Genomic DNA, 19,030 nt, shown 5'->3' with positions numbered 1-19,030 from the left:
ACTACTGTGTATGTTGTTACAAAAGAGGAGGCTAGCGCTAGAGGCCGATGAGATTTGTTTAGAGCTACCCATGGAAAATGTCATTGAAGGGGGACCCTTAGATCTATGCCGTTAGGCTGCCAAATTAGGGACACGTAGCTTCTTGTTCTTTGTCTTGAATTTTTCCTGCTCATGCGCATTAGGTTCTCTTTCTTTGCATACGGTGCATGTCGTACAAGTTAAGAGTTTTTGCATACCTTATAGCATCATGTTAGTATGATTCAACGCATTTTGTGCATCTTCCTCACACATATTGCTCACACCTTGTATGTCCATGCATTCTCATGATCATGCAACATTTATCTATGCAACGAAAACATAGGCATCTTTTTGCATGAAGGTGCACATTGGGTTAGCGAATGTTAGCTTATCACCTCTTAAAAAAAGAAGGGGAAAAGCCTTTTACGGATATTAAAAATGATGTACATAATCAAGTGAGGAATCTTTCTTCCCATCACTCTTCGTGTTCATTAATCATAGCTCTGGCTCATTCATTGCATTTTTCCTTAAAATTAGAAAAATGACCATTGTAATAAGAAAAAGACCGCGCTTTACGGTACCCTTACCGAACGCATGCCAAAACCAAGATAATGAGTGAAATAGAGGAGTTGCAGGAGCAAATGAAGGCAAATATGGAGACCATGAAGGAGCAAATGACGACAATGATGGAGGCGATGATGGATATGAGGAAGATAATGGAGGTTAACGTTGTTGTAGCTGTTGCTACTAGTACCGCTACTAAGGGGGACCCAACTCACCTGCCCATTTTTAATCAAGAAAGTCACCTAGTGACGAATGTGGAAGGTCAAGGAGGTGCGACGGTGGTAGTTGCATATGGGCCTCAGTACACCCAGAGCCATAATAGATATACTTTTTCACCATATGGTCTGCATCCTAACTATACACCACCCATGGTTGTACTGGTGCCTACCGAGAACGTTACTAATCTTATCCCTGTTTGTACAGAGAATCATCCAACTCAACCCGATTAGACTCAAGCCTATAACTCTAATGACAGGGAGGAAGCATGAGAAGCTCTCGTAGACCACACGGTAACTGGTTTCAGGCCCCATCCAGGATATATCACTGAAGGGCATGCATTTTCTGGCGTCCTTGTACTGAGTGCTCCTAGAGCCTCTCAATATCGCCTGTTATCACAACCCTTGCATTTCGTGGGGGGAGAAGGGCCTTCTGCCATATTTGAGAAGGAAAAGATTAAGCATATAGAGGAGAGGCTACACGCCATCGAAGGAGGGGGAAGTTATGGTTTTGTCAACATGTCAGAGCTATGTTTGGTACCCAATGTGACTATTCCCTTAGAGTTCAAGGTTCCAAATTTTGATAAATACAAAAGGATTGCTTGCCCTAAGAACCACCTAAGGATGTATTGCAGAAGGATGTGGGCTTATGCAATGGACGAGAAGTTGCTGATGCATTTTTTTCAGGAAAGCCTGGCTGGGGCGGCTATTATCTAGTATACTAACCTGGAACCCTCTCGGATCAGCTCTTGGAGGGATCTGATGGATACTTTCATTTGGCAATACCGATACAACTCTGACATGGCGCCAGACAGAATGCAGCTATAAAACCTGTCCAAGAGAGATGATGAGTCTTTCAAAGAATATGCTCAAAGATGGAGAGATCTGGAAGCTCAAGTTGTGCCCCCGATGATGGAGAGAGAGATGATAACAATGATAATGGACACGCTACAGGTGTTCTACTATAAGAAAATGGTAGGTTACATGCCTTCGAGTTTTGCAGATCTAGTGTTTGCTGGCGAGAGAATTAAAGCAAGTTTGAGGAAAGGGAAATTTATTTGTATTGCTTCTGTGAATCCTGGTAATGGGGGACTCGGGAGGAGTGGTGAGAGGAAGAACGAGGGAGAACCTCATGTTGTGGCTGCAGTTTCCACGTGGCTAAACTTTCCACTAGCCCTTTATAATCCCATGTACCAATATCCTCCCCAGCAATATCACTACTCAGCCAATGTCAGTCCCCGCCGATTACCCACCACCTTACCAACCAAAAACACCTAGTCAGCCACAAAGGCCACCCCTAAATCAGCCACAACATCCGCCCACAGCACATCCAAGACCAAACACCACCCCTAATACCAACCAAAACACCAATCAGGGAAGGAATTTCCCAAAAAAGAAGCCTGTAGAATTCACCCCAATCCCGATGTCATATGCTGACTTACTCCTTTATCTGCTCAATAATGCAATGGTAGCCATGAGCCTAACAAAGATTCCTCAACCTCCATTTTCCCGAGGATACAACTCGAATGTGACATGTGCTTATCATGGGGGAGTTCTGGGGCATTCCATTGAGCACTGTATGACCCTGAAACATAAGGTACAAAGTCTGATTGATGCAGGCAAGTTGAGATTTGAGGAGAACAATCACTTGTGAATTCTAACATCGTCAAGAGATACTATGCATGATGCTTGGGGCAATTTGAAGGTGGTTGCTGGATATTTCCAAGGACTCGTTAGGATTTTTAGGTTTATGCTATTATTGAAATCAAGAGTCATAATGCTAATAATATGGATGAATTTGATGTCATTGTGTCTCATTCTCTCACAATTACATCTTTGCATATTTATTCAACTTTCACTGAAATGTGAATGTACGTCATTGGTTTGTTTGCTCAAGTGACATGTGATTCTGAGTTAATCCTCAAGTCTGCCCAATCAGTAAAGTTGAATAAACATTTGATTGATTGTATTTCCAAATCAATAAATAATAAGTATAGACATTCATGTGACCTCATCTTATCTTTCTTAAAAGTTGTCTTTCTTAAAAAAAAGATTCGTGAAGAGAAAGAGTCATTTGACTTAATATCGCAATTGAAAATTTATTTTCGAGAACCTGCACAATTTCTTTCATTTCTTCTTGCTACAAGGTCATGACAAACGAAAACATTAGATACCTCTGAACCCTACACTAGGGCCATGTCAACACCATGCATGAGCTTCAAGCGAACTAGGGAGCAGATAAGAAGTTCTCACCTGGTAGGTTAAAAACCTAAAAGGGTGGCCCAGGAAAAAGTTAAGGTAATAATAATAATATAAAAAAAAGAAAAAAAACAATCAAGAGCGTGTTTATCATATGTTTTCATATGACTCAACATCCTTTATTTTTTTGTTTCATAGGACTCAATGTCCTCCACCTTTATGTTTCCTTGGACTTAATGTTCTTTGTCTTTATGTTTTCATAGGACTCAACGTCCTCTGTCTTTATGTTTCCATAGGACTTAATGTTCTATGTCTTTATGTTTTTCAAGACTTCAATGTCTTATGTTCTTATGCTTTACAATACTTCAATGTCTTATGTTTTCATGTTGTACAAGACTTCAATGTCTTATGTTTTTATGCTTTACAAGACTTCAATGTCTTCTATATTTATGCTTTACAAAACTTTAATGTCTTTTGTTTTTATGATTTACAAGACTTCAATATCTTCTGTTTTTATGATTTACAAGACTTCAATGTCTTATATTTTTATTCTTTGCAAGACTTCAATGTCTTCTATATTTATGCTTTACAAGACTTCAATGTCTTCTATTTTTATGTTTTACAAGACTTCAATGTCTTCTATTTTTATGATTTACAAGACTTAAGTGTCTTCTGCTTTTATACTTTACAAGATTTCAATGTCTTCTATTTTTATGCTTTACAAGACTTCAATGTCTTTTGTATTTATGTTTTACAAGACTTCAATGTCTTCTGTATTTATATTTTACAAGACTTCAATGTCTTCTGTATTTATGCTTTACAAGACTTCAATGTGTTTTGTATTTATGCTTTACAAGACTTCAATGTTTTCTGTTTTTATACTTTACAAGACTTCAATGTCTTATGTTTTTATGATTTACAAGACTTCAATGTTTTTTGTTTTTATAATTTACAAGACTTCAATGTCTTTTGTTTTCATGATTTACATGACTTCAGTGTCTTCTGTTTTTATGTTTTACAAGACTTCAATGTGTTATGTTTTTATGCTTTACAGGACTTCAATGTCTTCTGTTTTTATGCTTTACAAAACTCTAATGTCTTCTGTTTTTATGCCTTACAAGACTTCATGTGTTCTGTTTTTTATGTTTTACGAGACTTCAATGTCAATGTCCTCTCCTTTTATGCCCTATAGGACTTCAATGTCCTTCATTTTACATTTTTATAGGACCTCAAGGTCTTCCATTTTTATGGTATAAGACTTCAATGTGACATTGAATAGCAAGATCGCTCAAATGAAATTAGTGTCATTATTTTTACTTATCTTTTATTTTCAATAAAAGATAAGTAAAGAGGGGAAAGTATCAAACCCTAATTTCATCCGAGTATAATGATTTTATCATCCGAGTAAAATGTTTTTATCATTCCCAATCGAATTGCAGTGTTTGGCACTGATTACAATGCAAGGCCAAGGGGCCGCTCAGGGTTTTGATGGTTGTTTGTTAGATCTAGAAACAAAACCACTAGGAAGGGAAAAATTCTTACTTAGAGAACTGTGTAGATTTGATTTCCTCATTGCATCTGGGGATACGTAGGAGCAAGGTCAACACCCTTGTCGATTCAAAAAAAAAATAAAAAATAATATGATAAAAGAAAAGCAATTCTTGGGAAAATAATTAATTTTGAAGTCACGTTATTTTTTTTGTACACTCGATTAAAGGTTGTTGTTCTTTACAACGGACACGTGGGATGCTAGCACCTTTCCTTTGCATAAACAACTCCCGAACCTTTTTTTTTCAAAATTCGCAAACCTTTTCTTTTTGGTTTTTTCTAACGTTTCCCTCAAATAAACGTTGATGGTAACTCTACTTGTTTTCTTCATAGAAGACAAAATTGCGTTTCTATTTTCTTTTGCCATCCAGTCATGACGTAAGTTGTGACAAACAAGCAACAATTCAATATGTATGAAAAGTACTAGGTGCACATTTGATTTCACCTTGTAGAATTAATTTCGAACCAAATTTTTTACATGATTGAGTTGAGAGAAGAGTCTAGAATTAACTATGGGTTCAAAATTCATTTGGAGTTAGACAATTTTGGATAGTTTGTGTTAATAAAAAAATTTATACTAAATTTTTCTCCTAATTAATGTTCATAATAAATACATCTAAACATAAATTACATTAAATCAATTTTATTAACACTAATCTAAATACACACGTTAATAACAATCAAAATTTTGCATCTAATTAATAAGCATTTGAATCACAAGAACGAAAACTCAATCCTAATTCCCACTAGAAAGAATGGTCATGCTACTTAAGCCGTACAATTATGTTTGCTTACCCCTACTAAGGCATTTGCACGATATATCATCTCAAAAGTGAGACAATTAAGGACTAAGTCTGCTTTGGCATGCTATATATAGTAGCTAGCACAAACATTCTAATTTAAAATTTGTGTCTAAATATGCCCATGAACTTTTCAATATTATTCATGTACTTGCCCTATTGTTGTTAGTTAATTTTCTTGAGGTTTAATTCCTTTTTGAAATGTATTAGATGGTCACAGAAAAGAAATGTTGAATTGTGAACCTTGATAGTCTTTTGCCAAACATGCAAAATTTAGAATCTTCTAATTAATATATATATATATATATATATATATATATATATATATATATATATATATATATATATATATATATATTTGATCAATTAAGTTTCCTTCTTGGCTGTTAGAATCCTTAACTAGAAGTAAATAAATTGAAATAAAGTCACAATAACAGTATATATCTTCTCCAAATAAAATATAATCTAATAGTAATCCCGAAAAGTGTCTTATTAGGGTTTATGCCTAATACTGAAAAATTGGGGATTACAGGAAACATCAAATGAAAGTTATTTTGTGTAAGTGTTAAAAAAGAAAGTGTAAGGATGGATTTTGTTTGAGTAAATTTCTCAATAAATATTTTTTGAAAAGAAAAGATAAATTAAATTAAATTTCTCTCATAAACTAAAATGCATAAGCTAATTTATAAAATATTTTACATTTAGGGTCCATTTGAAAAATCAACTTGATTAAGAACATATATATATATATAACGTAACCTATCATATAAGCTTAAAATTTACCATTCACGTGTATAAATAAATATAAGTATATAAAAATAGTAAGTAGTTATAAAAAATAATCACTACACACTTGTAGAAGGAAACAAAAAATAAAATTATTAGCAATGTATACAAGAAATTGCTTATAGCTGTATATTTATTCAATTAAATTATATTTGTAGTGAAAAAGAAAGAAACATATCAAAAAATGATATAGTACTAGCATTGAATAATTGTACTTTTTTATGTAGAAGTTAATATTTATATTAATTTAGCAGAAGAAACGAATAAAGAAAATATTAAATTTGAGGGAAGAAACGAAAAAAATAAATATATGCACACATATTTTGGTCATGACAGGATTCAAAAGGAGAATCTTTTCATAAGCTTCAGGTAACTTATTCTTAAAAACTATTTTGAAGAATTTTTTTAAACTAAACTAAATACATATATTTTATATATTAACATGGCTTAAGATACTTTTATAAGTTCTTTCAAACATTCTCACAAGTAAGAATATGGCATTGGTTTGACTGACATTAAATTCGAACTCTTTAAATAAAATATGAAGTTTAAATCTTGTAAACCGAAAAAAAATGTAATTCATTAAATGATCAATTAAGTTCTCTTGATAAAGTCTATCCATATTTTAAACCAATATTTGCATAATAAAAAAAATCTCATTAAGTACTTAAAACAAATTCAAATAAATTGTTTATAAGATCTTTCAAATTAAGCCTTAGTTTTATAGAAATTGATTTTAACTTTTGCATAAGTTATTTTTAACATATGAAAGAAGATAAATTAATTCAGATTACTTTCTCATTGTCTTTTGTAATTAAAAAAACATAAATGTACTTTATCGTATAATCATACATAAAAATTAAAATTTATTTCAAAATAAAGTGATTATATAAAAAAGTCAAATAAATTTTGTCTTTATAAGATTTATTAGGCATGTTTGAATAAATCTTTCTCTAATAAACATTTCATTAGTCCACGTCACAAGTTACAACATGACTTTTTTTATTGTATAAAAAAAAACTTGACTTCTTTATATGATCACATTATTTTTAAATACTTTATTTTTTTACCATTCATGCATAATTATTCCAGTATATTTATGCTTTTTTATGTCAAAATCTCATTAAATATATTCTTATATAAGGATATTGTTCTAATTCTAATACCAAATAACTTTGTTACCAACCTTTAGTTTAATACCACAGCTTTTTTTCCTTATTATTGCTATTTCTACTATTCCACCAAAGTTAGATAGTATAGGCGCAATATTGAAAAGACAGACTGTCACAAAACCAAGTTGAGGCTCGACGGAACAAATTAAAGTCGGTCTTCTGGAAATATCAAATTTTAATAGTCCATCCTTTTCCCATTTTTAATACATCGAATCAAGGGTTTTTCTTTCCCAGGACTGGTAAGACGTGGCAGCATTTTGAAACAGTAGTGTACATTCTAGTATCCAATAATGCAGGGACAGCGTCCAAACCTTCCAAAATCAACAGAAAACACAAGTGCCTCATAATTGGTGAGTTTCAAGGTACACGTTGAAATCAGTCCCTAACATCCATGCAATACCAAAACAAGGATACATGGATGGAAAATGCAACAAAACACTGTAGAATCTTCCCTATTGTGGGGGCAGAATGCTGGCCAAAGGTGTAACAGTGGCATGTGACCAAAACTATAAAGCAAACGAATGTGCGTCACATGTGACAATAATATATGCATGTATGCATCGCACTAATAACCCCAGGATCTACTAGAGCAGTCTCCTCTCGCCATGCTCACCGCCCAAAGCAAACCATTGGGGCATGCAGGAACTTAATTACCAGAATAATATCTCAATAATTGTCGTTCCAGAATAGGATTAAAGATCTCCTATGTATCCTATGTAGATTATAAAAATGTATTTTGTTTTTTCATTGGGTCAAGCATAATTTATATAGAAACTCCTAAATAAAGTAACCGAGTTATATCCTATTTTTTTAAAATCACAGAGATAAAATTAATACAGTTAAGATTGTAATAATTCATGGTCATAACATTTTGAAATTTTGTAACGCTCATCAGTTTTGAAAGCCAAATTGAATGACTGTTAATGGATGATAATGGCCAATAATGAATTGTAACAGCCAATAATGAGTGGTAATGACTGGTAAATGCATTCTTGATGGTAAAATGCCTATATAAGCACATGAATTTGGTCCCTGAGCTCATCCCTTCGAATTCAGTCTTATACACCATCTAGAGAGTGGAAGAGAGAGAGCTTAGAAGAACCAAAACAAGAAACTCTTCATAGCAATGGCTGGAGGTATGTTTTGATCTGTAATTTCCGCATTTTATTAATAACCTGTGTTTCTTTGTAGTTTGTAATATCACAGGTTAAAAGAGATTTGTTCTAACATTTGGTATCAGAGCAAGAATTGCCTCTGCCTTGTCCATTTTCGTTTTTCGGTATTTTCCGATTTGATTTTGTTTATGGTATGAAGGGCCTTGTTTCTTAAAAAATAAAATTAGAAATATGTATTTCGTTTGATTTCCTTAATTTTGGCTTTTGAATCGTGAAAAATGGTGTCCGAATGAATGAAAAACGAACGGGTCTGCGTATGGGTCGGGTTTGACCCGCTAAAGGTTGAAGATGATGAACGGTGTTTAAAAAAAAAAAAAAAAGGACAAAAACTCCTACGTTTTGTGATAGTTAGGTGTCGAACCCTTGATTCCGAGAACACTAAAGTATGTGCAAACCACTAAACCAGTAAAGCTTTTTTGATATGTAGTCGTTTTTAATACGTTATATACACATTCTGCTTTACAGTTTTTGGAATTTTGATTTAATTTATGCATGAATATATTCTAGAACATTTTATTCTATGCATATATATGAAATAAAATGAAAAATATTATATTTCAATTATAAAATTATATGAGAATCTTATTCATAATTATATTGTATCTTGATTTTGAAATGCAAAATACTATTTATTCTCATATAATAAATTTTTATGTCTAAGTGATCTTTATGATTTTGATTAATTATGGATTAGCCACAGCATCTATATTTGATTAAAATTATATATTAAGTTGGTTAAAGATCATATAAGGAATTAGACATAATATTGTAATTAATTATACTTATATAATGAATTTTATCTCACAAGAATTTTTATTATATCTGTATAATTAATTGGGATAAAATGACGTATTATTTTTCATGATTTACCCACAGGCATCATGATGTATGTATAATTTGTCGATTTTATCATAAAGTAAAAATTTACGATAGAAATTAAATTATTTTCATATTGTACCCGTAAAGCATGAATATTGAGCAAGTAATTTGATATCATAAGGTTTAATTGTTTCTTATTGAATTAAAAATTTAGCCCACAGGCAATTTTTATGTCACAAGATTCAATTTTATGATATGTTTACATTGGTAAAAGATACAATTAAGATTAGTATGCCTCAAATTTTGACATAAGCCTTTGAATTTTGCAGCTTCTCAAACTATTAGTTTTTCTGATATTCAATGTGATGTTCCCGAACTCAAAGGAGATAACTATAAGATATGGAAGGAGAGAATTCTTTTACAATTGGGGTGGATGGACGCGCATCCACGGCCAGGAAAGACGAACCACCTGCAATCACAAATGAAAGTAGCCCAGCTGACGTTGCGCTATATGAGCGGTGGGAACGATCCAACCGGCTCAGCGTGATGTTCATTAAGACTAAAATCTCGGCTGGGATACGTGGTTCTGTTGACCAGCATGAAAAGGTCCGAGACTTGCTTAAGGCCATTGATGACCAGTTCATCACTTCAGATAAGACTTTAGCAAGCACCTTGATCATGAAGTTTTCTTCTCTTCGGCTCACCAGTGTGAAAGGTGTGCGTGAGTACATCATGAAAATGCGAGATATTTCAGCTCAACTTAAGAAACTAGAGGTTGATATGTCTGAGTCCTTCCTAGTGCATTTCATTTTGAACACCCTTCCACATGAATATGGGCCATTTAAGATTTCCTACAACACACATAAAGATAAATGGTCTATCAATGAATTAATGACCATGTGTGTTCAGGAAGAAGAAAGGCTTGTAATGGAGATGGGTGAGAGTGCACTGCTGACTACTGCTTATGGGAAGAACAAAGCAATTAAGTCTCAAGCTTATCAGAAGGGGAATGGTAAAATACCACCTCAAGCTGATATTAAGAAGGTGGCAAAGTGTTTCTTTTGCAAGAAGAAGGGACACATGAAAAAGAATTGCCCCGGGTTCCAGAAATGGCTTGAGAAGAAAGGTAAATCAATCTCATTAGTATGTTATGAATCTAATATGGTTAGTGTTAATATTAACACCTGGTGGATTGATTCTGGATCTACTATTCATATTGCAAATTCTTTACAGGGTATGCAAAACCTAAGGAAACCAGTGGGAAGTGAGCAAAGCATTTTATCAGGCAATAAGCTAGGCTCACATGTGGAGGCCATTGGAACTTGCATTTTGACTTTAAGTAGTGGCTTTATTTTAAAATTAGAAAGGACTTTTTATGTACCAAGTTTTTCCCGAAACTTGATTTCTATTTCAAGGCTTGTACCGTTTGGATATTCCTTTAATTTCAAAGACACATCATTTGAGTTATTTTATAATTCTGAATGTGTTGGGAATGGTATATTGTCTGATGATCTTTATCTTCTTGGTTTACAAAATAATGCCACTTATAGTTCTATGCATGTTCAAACTGGTATTAAAAGGTGTAATATTAATGAGAATTCCTCTATGTTATGGCACCGGAGATTAGGACATATCTCCATTGAGAGGATTAAAAGGTTAGTGAAAGATGGGGTACTCAATACTCTAGATTTTGCTGACTTTAAGACTTGTGTGGACTGCATTAAGGGTAAGCAGACCAACATGTCTAAGAAAGGTGCTAATAGGAGTTCAAGCATATTAGAAATAATTCATACTGATATTTGTTGTCCAGATATGGATGCACATGGTCAGAAATATTTTATCACCTTTATAGATGATTATTCACGATATATGAATGTTTATTTGCTTCATAACAAATACGAAGCATTGGATGCCTTCAAAGTCTTTAAGGCTGAAGTTGAGAACCAATGTGGCAAGCAAATAAAAATAGTGAGATCAGATAGAGGTGGAGAATACTATGGCAGGTATACTGAGAATGGACAAGCACCTGGTCCCTTTGCAAAGTTCCTTCAAGAACATGGGATTGTTGCCCAATACACTATGCCTGGTTCTCCGAATCAGAATGGTGTGGCAGAAAGAAGGAACCGAACATTATTGGACATGGTGCGGAGTATGCTTAGCAACTCCAATCTTCCTAAATCCTTGTGGGCTGAAGCACTAAAGACGGCAGCGTATATATTAAATCGTGTTCCAACCAAGGCTGTCCCAAAGACACCTTTTGAGTTATTTAAAGGTTGGAAACCGAGTTTGAAACATATGCGCGTTTGGGGTTGTCCGTCTGAGGTGACAATATATAACCCACAAGAGAAGAAACTTGACCCGAGGACCATTAGTGGGTATTTCATTGGATATGCCGAAAGGTCTAAAGGTTATAGGTTTTATTGTCCACATCATATTACTAGGATTGTGGAATCAAGAAATGCCAAATTTATTGAAAATGATTTGATCAGTGGGAGTGATCAATTGAGGGACTTAGGTTCTGAAATTGATTATATAGAATCTCAACCTTCCACGTCAAATGAAAGATTGGTTGTAATTCATACCCCTCAAGTTCAAAGGGATGATGAACAACACATGATTGGCATTCCACAAACTGTTGTTGATAATCCAGTAGATCAAGTTGATCATCAAATTCATGAAAATGATGAACAACCAGTTGAACAACATGATCCCCAAGAAAATGTTGATGCAACATTAAGGAGGTCTACTAGAGTAAGAAAATCAGCTATTCCTAGTGATTATATTGTATATTTGCAAGAATCTGACTATAATATTGGAGCTGAAAATGATCCTGAAACTTTTGATCAAGCCATGAGTTGTAAAGAGTCAAATTTATGGTATGATGCCATGAAGGATGAGATGAGTTCCATGCAGAGTAACAAAGTTTGGAACCTTGTAGAGTTGCCTAATGGGGCGAAGGCCATTGGATGTAAATGGGTCTTTAAGACCAAAAAGGATTCATTAGGCAACATTGAGAGATACAAGGCAAGACTTGTTGCTAAGGGATTTACTCAAAAGGAAGGAATAGATTACAAAGAGACTTTTTCTCCAGTATCTAAGAAAGATTCTCTTCGTATAATCTTGGCATTAGTTGCTCATTTTGACCTTGAGTTGCAACAAATGGATGTGAAAACAGCTTTTCTTAATGGTGATTTAGAGGAGGAGGTTTATATGAAACAACCTGAAGCTTTCTCCTCTAATAGTGGTGAGCATTTGGTTTGCAAGCTTAATAAATCTATATATGGTTTAAAACAAGCTTCCCGTCAGTGGTACCTTAAGTTTCATGGGATAATTTCTTCATTTGGTTTTGATGAAAACCCCATGGATCAATGCATATACCACAAGGTTAGTGGGAGTAAAATATGCTTTCTTGTTTTATATGTAGATGATATTTTACTTGCAGCCAATGATCGGGGTTTGCTACATGAGGTGAAACAATTTCTCTCTAAGAATTTTGACATGAAGGATATGGGTGATGCATCTTATGTCATCGGCATTAAGATTCATAGAGATAGATCTCGAGGTATTTTGGGTCTATCACAGGAAACCTATATTAACAAAATTCTAGAGAGATTTCGGATGAAAGATTGTTCACCAAGTGTTGCTCCCATTGTGAAGGGTGATAGGTTTAATTTGAACCAATGTCCAAAGAATGACTTTGAGAGGGAACAAATGAAAAACATTCCTTATGCTTCAGTTGTTGGAAGCCTCATGTATGCTCAAGTATGCACAAGGCCTGACATTGCTTTTGCAGTTGGAATGTTAGGAAGATATCAGAGTAATCCAGGTATTGACCACTGGAGAGCTGCTAAGAAAGTGTTGAGGTACCTTCAAGGGACCAAAGATTACATGCTTATGTATAGACAGACAGACAATCTAGATGTGATTGGTTATTCAGACTCAGACTTTGCTGGTTGTGTTGACTCTCGTAGATCAACATCTGGGTACATTTTCATGATGGCTGGTGGAGCTATTTCATGGAGGAGTGTTAAGCAGTCTTTGACTGCTACTTCTACCATGAAAGCTGAGTTTGTCTCTTGTTTTGAGGCTACATCACATGGTGTATGGCTTAAAAGTTTCATTTCTGGGCTGAAGATAATTGATACTATTTCAAGGCCTTTAAGAATTTTTTGCGATAACTCAGCTGCTGTCTTTATGGCTAAGAATAACAAAAGTGGAAGTCGAAGTAAGCACATTGACATTAAGTACTTAGCCATTAGAGAAAGAGTAAAAGACAAGAAAGTGGTCATTGAGCATATAAGCACTGAGTTGATGATCGCTGATCCTTTAACTAAAGGCATGCCACCGTTTAAATTTAAGGATCATGTAGAAAGAATGGGACTTGGTTCCAATTTATGATTGTATACATATATGTAAAAATTGAAACTTTTATATTATGATATTTTCTCATATTTTGGTGCACATTGATTTATTTGAGAAAAATTATGTTTTGGACCAAGAATAAACATTGGGTTTATTCATGAAGTTTTATTACCACTTTAAGTATACTGCTTGGGAAATTGAGTATATTGTAATACATAGATGATATTACTCGTTATAAGAGGAACTATCACTATGATTCATATATTCATTTCTTAAGAAGATTGAGCATTAAGTCAAAATGTTTGGACCAAGTGGGAGAATGTAATAATTCATGGTCATAACATTTTGAAATTTTGTAACGCTCATCAGTTTTGAAAGCCAAATTGAATGGCTGTTAATGGATGATAATGGCCAATAATGAATTGTAACAGCCAATAATGAGTGGTAATGGCTGGTAAATGCATTCTTGATGGTAGAATGCCTATATAAGCACATGAATTTGGTCCCTGAGCTCATCCCTTCGAATTCAGTCTTATACACCATCTAGAGAGTGGAAGAGAGAGAGCTTAGAAGAACCAAAACAAGAAACTCTTCATAGCAATGGCTGGAGGTATGTTTTGATCTGTAATTTCCGCATTTTATTAATAACCTGTGTTTCTTTGTAGTTTGTAATATCACAGGTTAAAAGAGATTTGTTCTAACAAAGATATGATGAGAACCGATAGGAAATTGACCAGAGACCTGTTTGATTAAGTCTGTTTGATCCATTGGACTCGGCCCATTGGAGATGGAGGGGTACAATCAAAAACAAAAATGTTAACTGTTTTCTCTCCTGTACCTAAGGAGTTTATTTTAGGAGAAATAAAGATTAAAAAAAAGATAGAAGAGAATTAAAAAAAAAGCTTAACAAGTATTATAAGTATATCATTAGAAAAAAAATAGTGTAAGACAAAAATTAAGAGTTGATAATAATAAGAGGTTAAACATAAAGGACGAGTTCCTGGGTTGACTATAAGAGTGTTCCTGTATATAGACAGATTTGAAAGTAGTTTATTAATTGAATCATCTTAATATATCTGTCTGGTTCTTGACAATTAATTATCAAAACTTATAGTTCTCATCCTACACCTTATATATTTCTCTTTATTTCTTTCTTATTATAAAATTATATTGCTTATCACATCTATACTTTTTATCTCTTCTATTTCATTCTCTCTGGGTTTCTATAGCATAAGTGTTCACAAAATATTTAAAGAAAGAGATATAAAGAGAGAAAAGTATAATGCAGGATATTGACGTACCAGAAGAAGTTAATTAGGATATATATATATATATATATATATATATATATATATATATATATATATATATATATATATATATATATATATATATATATATATATATATATATATATATATATATATATATATATATATATATATATATATATATATATATATATATATATATATATATATATATATATATATATATATATATATATATATATATATATATATATATATATATATATATATATATATATATATATATATATATATATATATATATATATATATATATATATATATATATATATATATATATATATATATATATATATATATATATATATATATATATATATATATATATATATGAAAAGAAATATAAGAGAAATGAGGAATGTAAATGTGATTATGGTTTTATTCCATCCATCCACTGGCCAAAACATAAAGCCAAAATGAATTTTATTTGCTCCAAAAAAATATTATAATTCCATAGAATTAAAATGACACGAACTCAAGTGCTTGTGCGGTCGAGCTTTCGGCTGTACAATCCAATGGTTATAATGAACTACTTAAGATGCGTTTGGATAGGCCTTGAATTCACATTTAACGGAAAATTACACTTTTTAAAATAAAAACACCAAAATAATTATGCTGTAGTTTTAATTTGAAAGTCTGTTTGTATTAGATTTAACTGCTTTCCAAAAACACGCTTATCTTTATCTGTTGAAAACATTGCACAGAGACCAAGAAAAAATTAACAAGTTACATAGTGAGTGTTTAACGTAGCTTATTTTTGTTGGAGTGTAATCCAAATCTGAAGGTAATTAATATGATTACAGATATACACGGGTAACCATCCAGCAGCTGTATATTGTTGTGTATAAACTCATTTATTCCTCTCAATATGCAGATGTGTATCTAGCTTGCTCTAACAGATTGATATCAGAGTTTGTGCATAGACAGGGACTCGTGAAAAGGAAGCATCATTGTTATTGTTGTTGAGAGTACTGCTGCAGGCGTGCTATTATGGCTGCTGTGAATGCCATACCTGAAATCACCCTGTGTTTGATGGGAAAGATTATGAAGATTGGTGTGTGAAGATGAATGCTATTCTTGGATTCCAAGAACTTGATGAGATTGTGAGAGATGGTTTTCAAGAACCCTCTAAGAATGCTTCAGCAGAATAGAAGGAGACGCATCAAGAGAATAAGCGACTAGACTGCAAGGCTCGAGTTCTTTTGCATCAATGCATTTCTGCAAATGTGTTTTAGAAAATTTCAAAGGTTGCAACCTCGAAGCAAGCATGGGACATTTTGCAACAAGTATACAACAATACTGGGAGAACAAAGAAGGTCAAGCTACAATCTCTCATAAGACAATATGAGTTGTTATCAATGACAGAGCAGGAAACCATCACAGACTATTTTAATCGAACTCAAGTAGTGACAAACTCCATGCAAGCCTGTGATGAAGCAATGGTCGATTCAAAGATTGTGGAGAAGGTGCTCAGAACATTAACACCCAAATTTGATCACATTGTAGTAGCCATTGAAGAATCAAAAGATTGTGAGAATATGACTATGGAAGAATTGGAAAACTCCTTGGAGGCACACGAGCAAAGGGTGCTCGAAAGAAAGAGTAATGATAAAGTTGCAAAGCAAGCACTTCAAGCCAGAACCAACCACAAGTCTAGCGGTCGTGGTGGCTAGAACAAAAGAAGAAGAGGAAGACATAAAGGAGGCAGAAGTGATGATCGAAATGCAAAATCACATGGTTCAACTTCCCAAGATCATAATCTTGGAAGCAATTCAAATGAGTAGCATGATAATTCCAGTTCTAGAGGAGGCAACTCTTTCCGAAGTCGAGGTGGTAAGAGGCTCGTTGACAAAAGAAAGATCCAGTGTTACAATTGTAATAAATTTGGACACTTTGCCCATGAATGCTGGAAGATTGACAACAACAATGCCCATAGAAAATACAAGAAGAATGATCAGGCACACTTGGCACAGGAGGAAGATGGATCTGATTCAGATCAAGTTTTGCTTATGGTTACCACGAGCAGTAAAGAAGACTACTCTTCCTGGTATCTTGACACCGAGTGCTCGAACTACATGACAGGCAATAGAGACTGGCTGGTTGATTTCAATCCAAATGTCACCACTAGTGTGAGGTTTGTAGATAATAGCACCATCCTTGCAAAAGGTATAGGGAAGGTGATGATCACATAGAAGAATAGAGAGACAGAATATATGCATGATGTGTTGTATGTACCTTCAATGAAAAATAATCTACTTAGTTTGGGGCAGCTTCTTGAGAAAGGATTTACCATGGCAATGCAGGAAAACTATATTGAGATCTTTTATGATAAACAAAGACTAGTGCTCAAGGTACCATTATCCAGAAATAGGACATTCAAGGTGAATTTAAGTATTGCTGCCATTCAATGCTTGTCCACTATTAACACAGAAGAAGATAGCTGGCAATAGCACTACAAATATGACCATTTAAATTTTAAGATTCTACATCAACTAAGCAGCAAACAAATGGTGCTTGGAATGCCATTCATTCACTCACCACAGAAAACTTGTGAATGATGCTTGATTGGCAAACAACCCAGAAAAGCCTTCAAGACTATGGCACCACAAAGAGCCAAACAACCTCTTAGAATAGTCCATTCAGACATGTGTGGACCCTTCGATAATCCATCCCTTGGTGGTAATATGTATTTCCTGACTTTTGTGGATGAATTTACCAAGAAGATTTGGACATTTTCTGAAAGAGAAAGGTGTAGTGTTTTCTCTCTTTGTGAAATTTTGCACCTCAGTTGAAAGACAATCTAAATTGGAGCTAAAGATCCTTAGAACAGATGGAGGAGGTGAATATAACTCTAAGGAGTTCAAAGAATTCTGTGAAGTTAAAGGAATTGAACATAAGGTAACGGCTCCCTATACAACTCAGCACAATGGCTTGGTAGAAAGGAGAAACAAAACTCTACTGGATATGGCTAGGTGTATGCTTAAAGGGAAAGGACTATCAAACTGCTACTAGGGAGAAGCTGTCACCACAACAACATATGTTTTGAACAGATGTCCCACCAAGAGACTTCAATCTGTAACACCTGAAGAAGATTGGACCGGGGACAAGCCCATGGTGAATCATTTAAGGATTTTTGGGTCTCTTAGCTACAGACACATCCCAGATGAAAGAAGAAGAAAGCTAGATAATAAGAGTGAAGCTCTTATCCTAGTTGGATATCATCCAATTGGTGCATACAAACTTTACAGTCCCTTGAAGCAACAGGTGGTGATTAGTAGAGATGTTGTGGTAGATGAAACAGCAGCCTGGAAGTGGGATAATGAGTCTAAAATTCCCAGCTCATTTATTCTCGAGGACAACCCAAGAACCAAGGATGTTAACCCTGCTAGCTCAATGCAACCTCCTGTAAGAAGGTTATAGAGAACAAGATTTCCCTCCACAAGACTTGCAGATTATGAACTATACAGTAATAGTTCAATCTCTAATGATAGTGAAATGGTACATTTCGCTTTTATGATTGACATTGAACCTGTACATTGGAAGCAGGCCTTGGATATCAGAGAATGGAAGGCTGCTATGAAAGAAGAGTTGGATGCCATAGAGAAAAATAGAACCTGGGAGCTGGTTGATCTGTCACATAATAAACATCTAATTGATGTGAGGTGGGGGCAAATTTCCCCATTTGGGGTACTTTTATAAACTATTTCCCCAGATGGGGTCTTTTTTAAAGTTTTTCTGGGAGGGGGCTATTTTTTACGTGTTTTGCATGCATGCACCATGCAAACCGCCAGTGGAATTGGCGAGTTTGCTCTCCTTGAACGAATTGCAAGTGGCAATGGCAATACTGCCATGCATAGGGAACCGCCAGTTTGACTGGCGAGTTCCACTAGGTAGGCTCAAGAGGTTTCAGCTTTGCAGGAAATAAGCCATGCAGGTGCAGGTGCAGGCAGGTTCAGTGGTCAGCAGGTGCAGGAGGGAACCGCCAATACGGATGGCGATTTGTGCTTTGCGGGAATCGCCAGCATGACTGGCGAGTTGCTT

General features: G+C 34.3%; 1 protein-coding gene across 1 annotated transcript; it reads left to right on the top strand.

The window, feature by feature from the left end:
• The first annotated feature begins 629 nt into the window (after nucleotides 1-629).
• Nucleotides 630-1,514, top strand: LOC113001669 (uncharacterized). Its single transcript, XM_026128567.1, has 2 exons — nucleotides 630-999; nucleotides 1,132-1,514. The coding sequence occupies exons 1-2, from the start codon at nucleotides 630-632 to the stop codon at nucleotides 1,512-1,514; spliced, it is 753 nt and encodes a 250-aa protein (XP_025984352.1).
• The last annotated feature ends 17,516 nt before the right edge of the window (nucleotides 1,515-19,030 follow it).

The sequence above is a fragment of the Glycine max genome, chromosome 5 (genome assembly GCF_000004515.6).
Source record: "Glycine max cultivar Williams 82 chromosome 5, Glycine_max_v4.0, whole genome shotgun sequence".
In the NCBI taxonomy this organism is placed as follows: Eukaryota; Viridiplantae; Streptophyta; class Magnoliopsida; order Fabales; family Fabaceae; genus Glycine; species Glycine max.
Note: the sequence above shows the minus strand (reverse complement) of the source record. Positions and strands in the feature narration are given on the sequence as shown.

Excerpts from the sequence above, each read along its gene's own strand:
- LOC113001669 (XM_026128567.1), top strand. The coding sequence starts at position 630 with ATGAGTGAAATAGAGGAGTTGCAGGAGCAAATGAAGGCAAATATGGAG. Across the intron at positions 1,000-1,131 it reads TACTAATCTTATCCCTGTTT|GGCATGCATTTTCTGGCGTC; the intron begins GTACAGAGAATC and ends ATATCACTGAAG.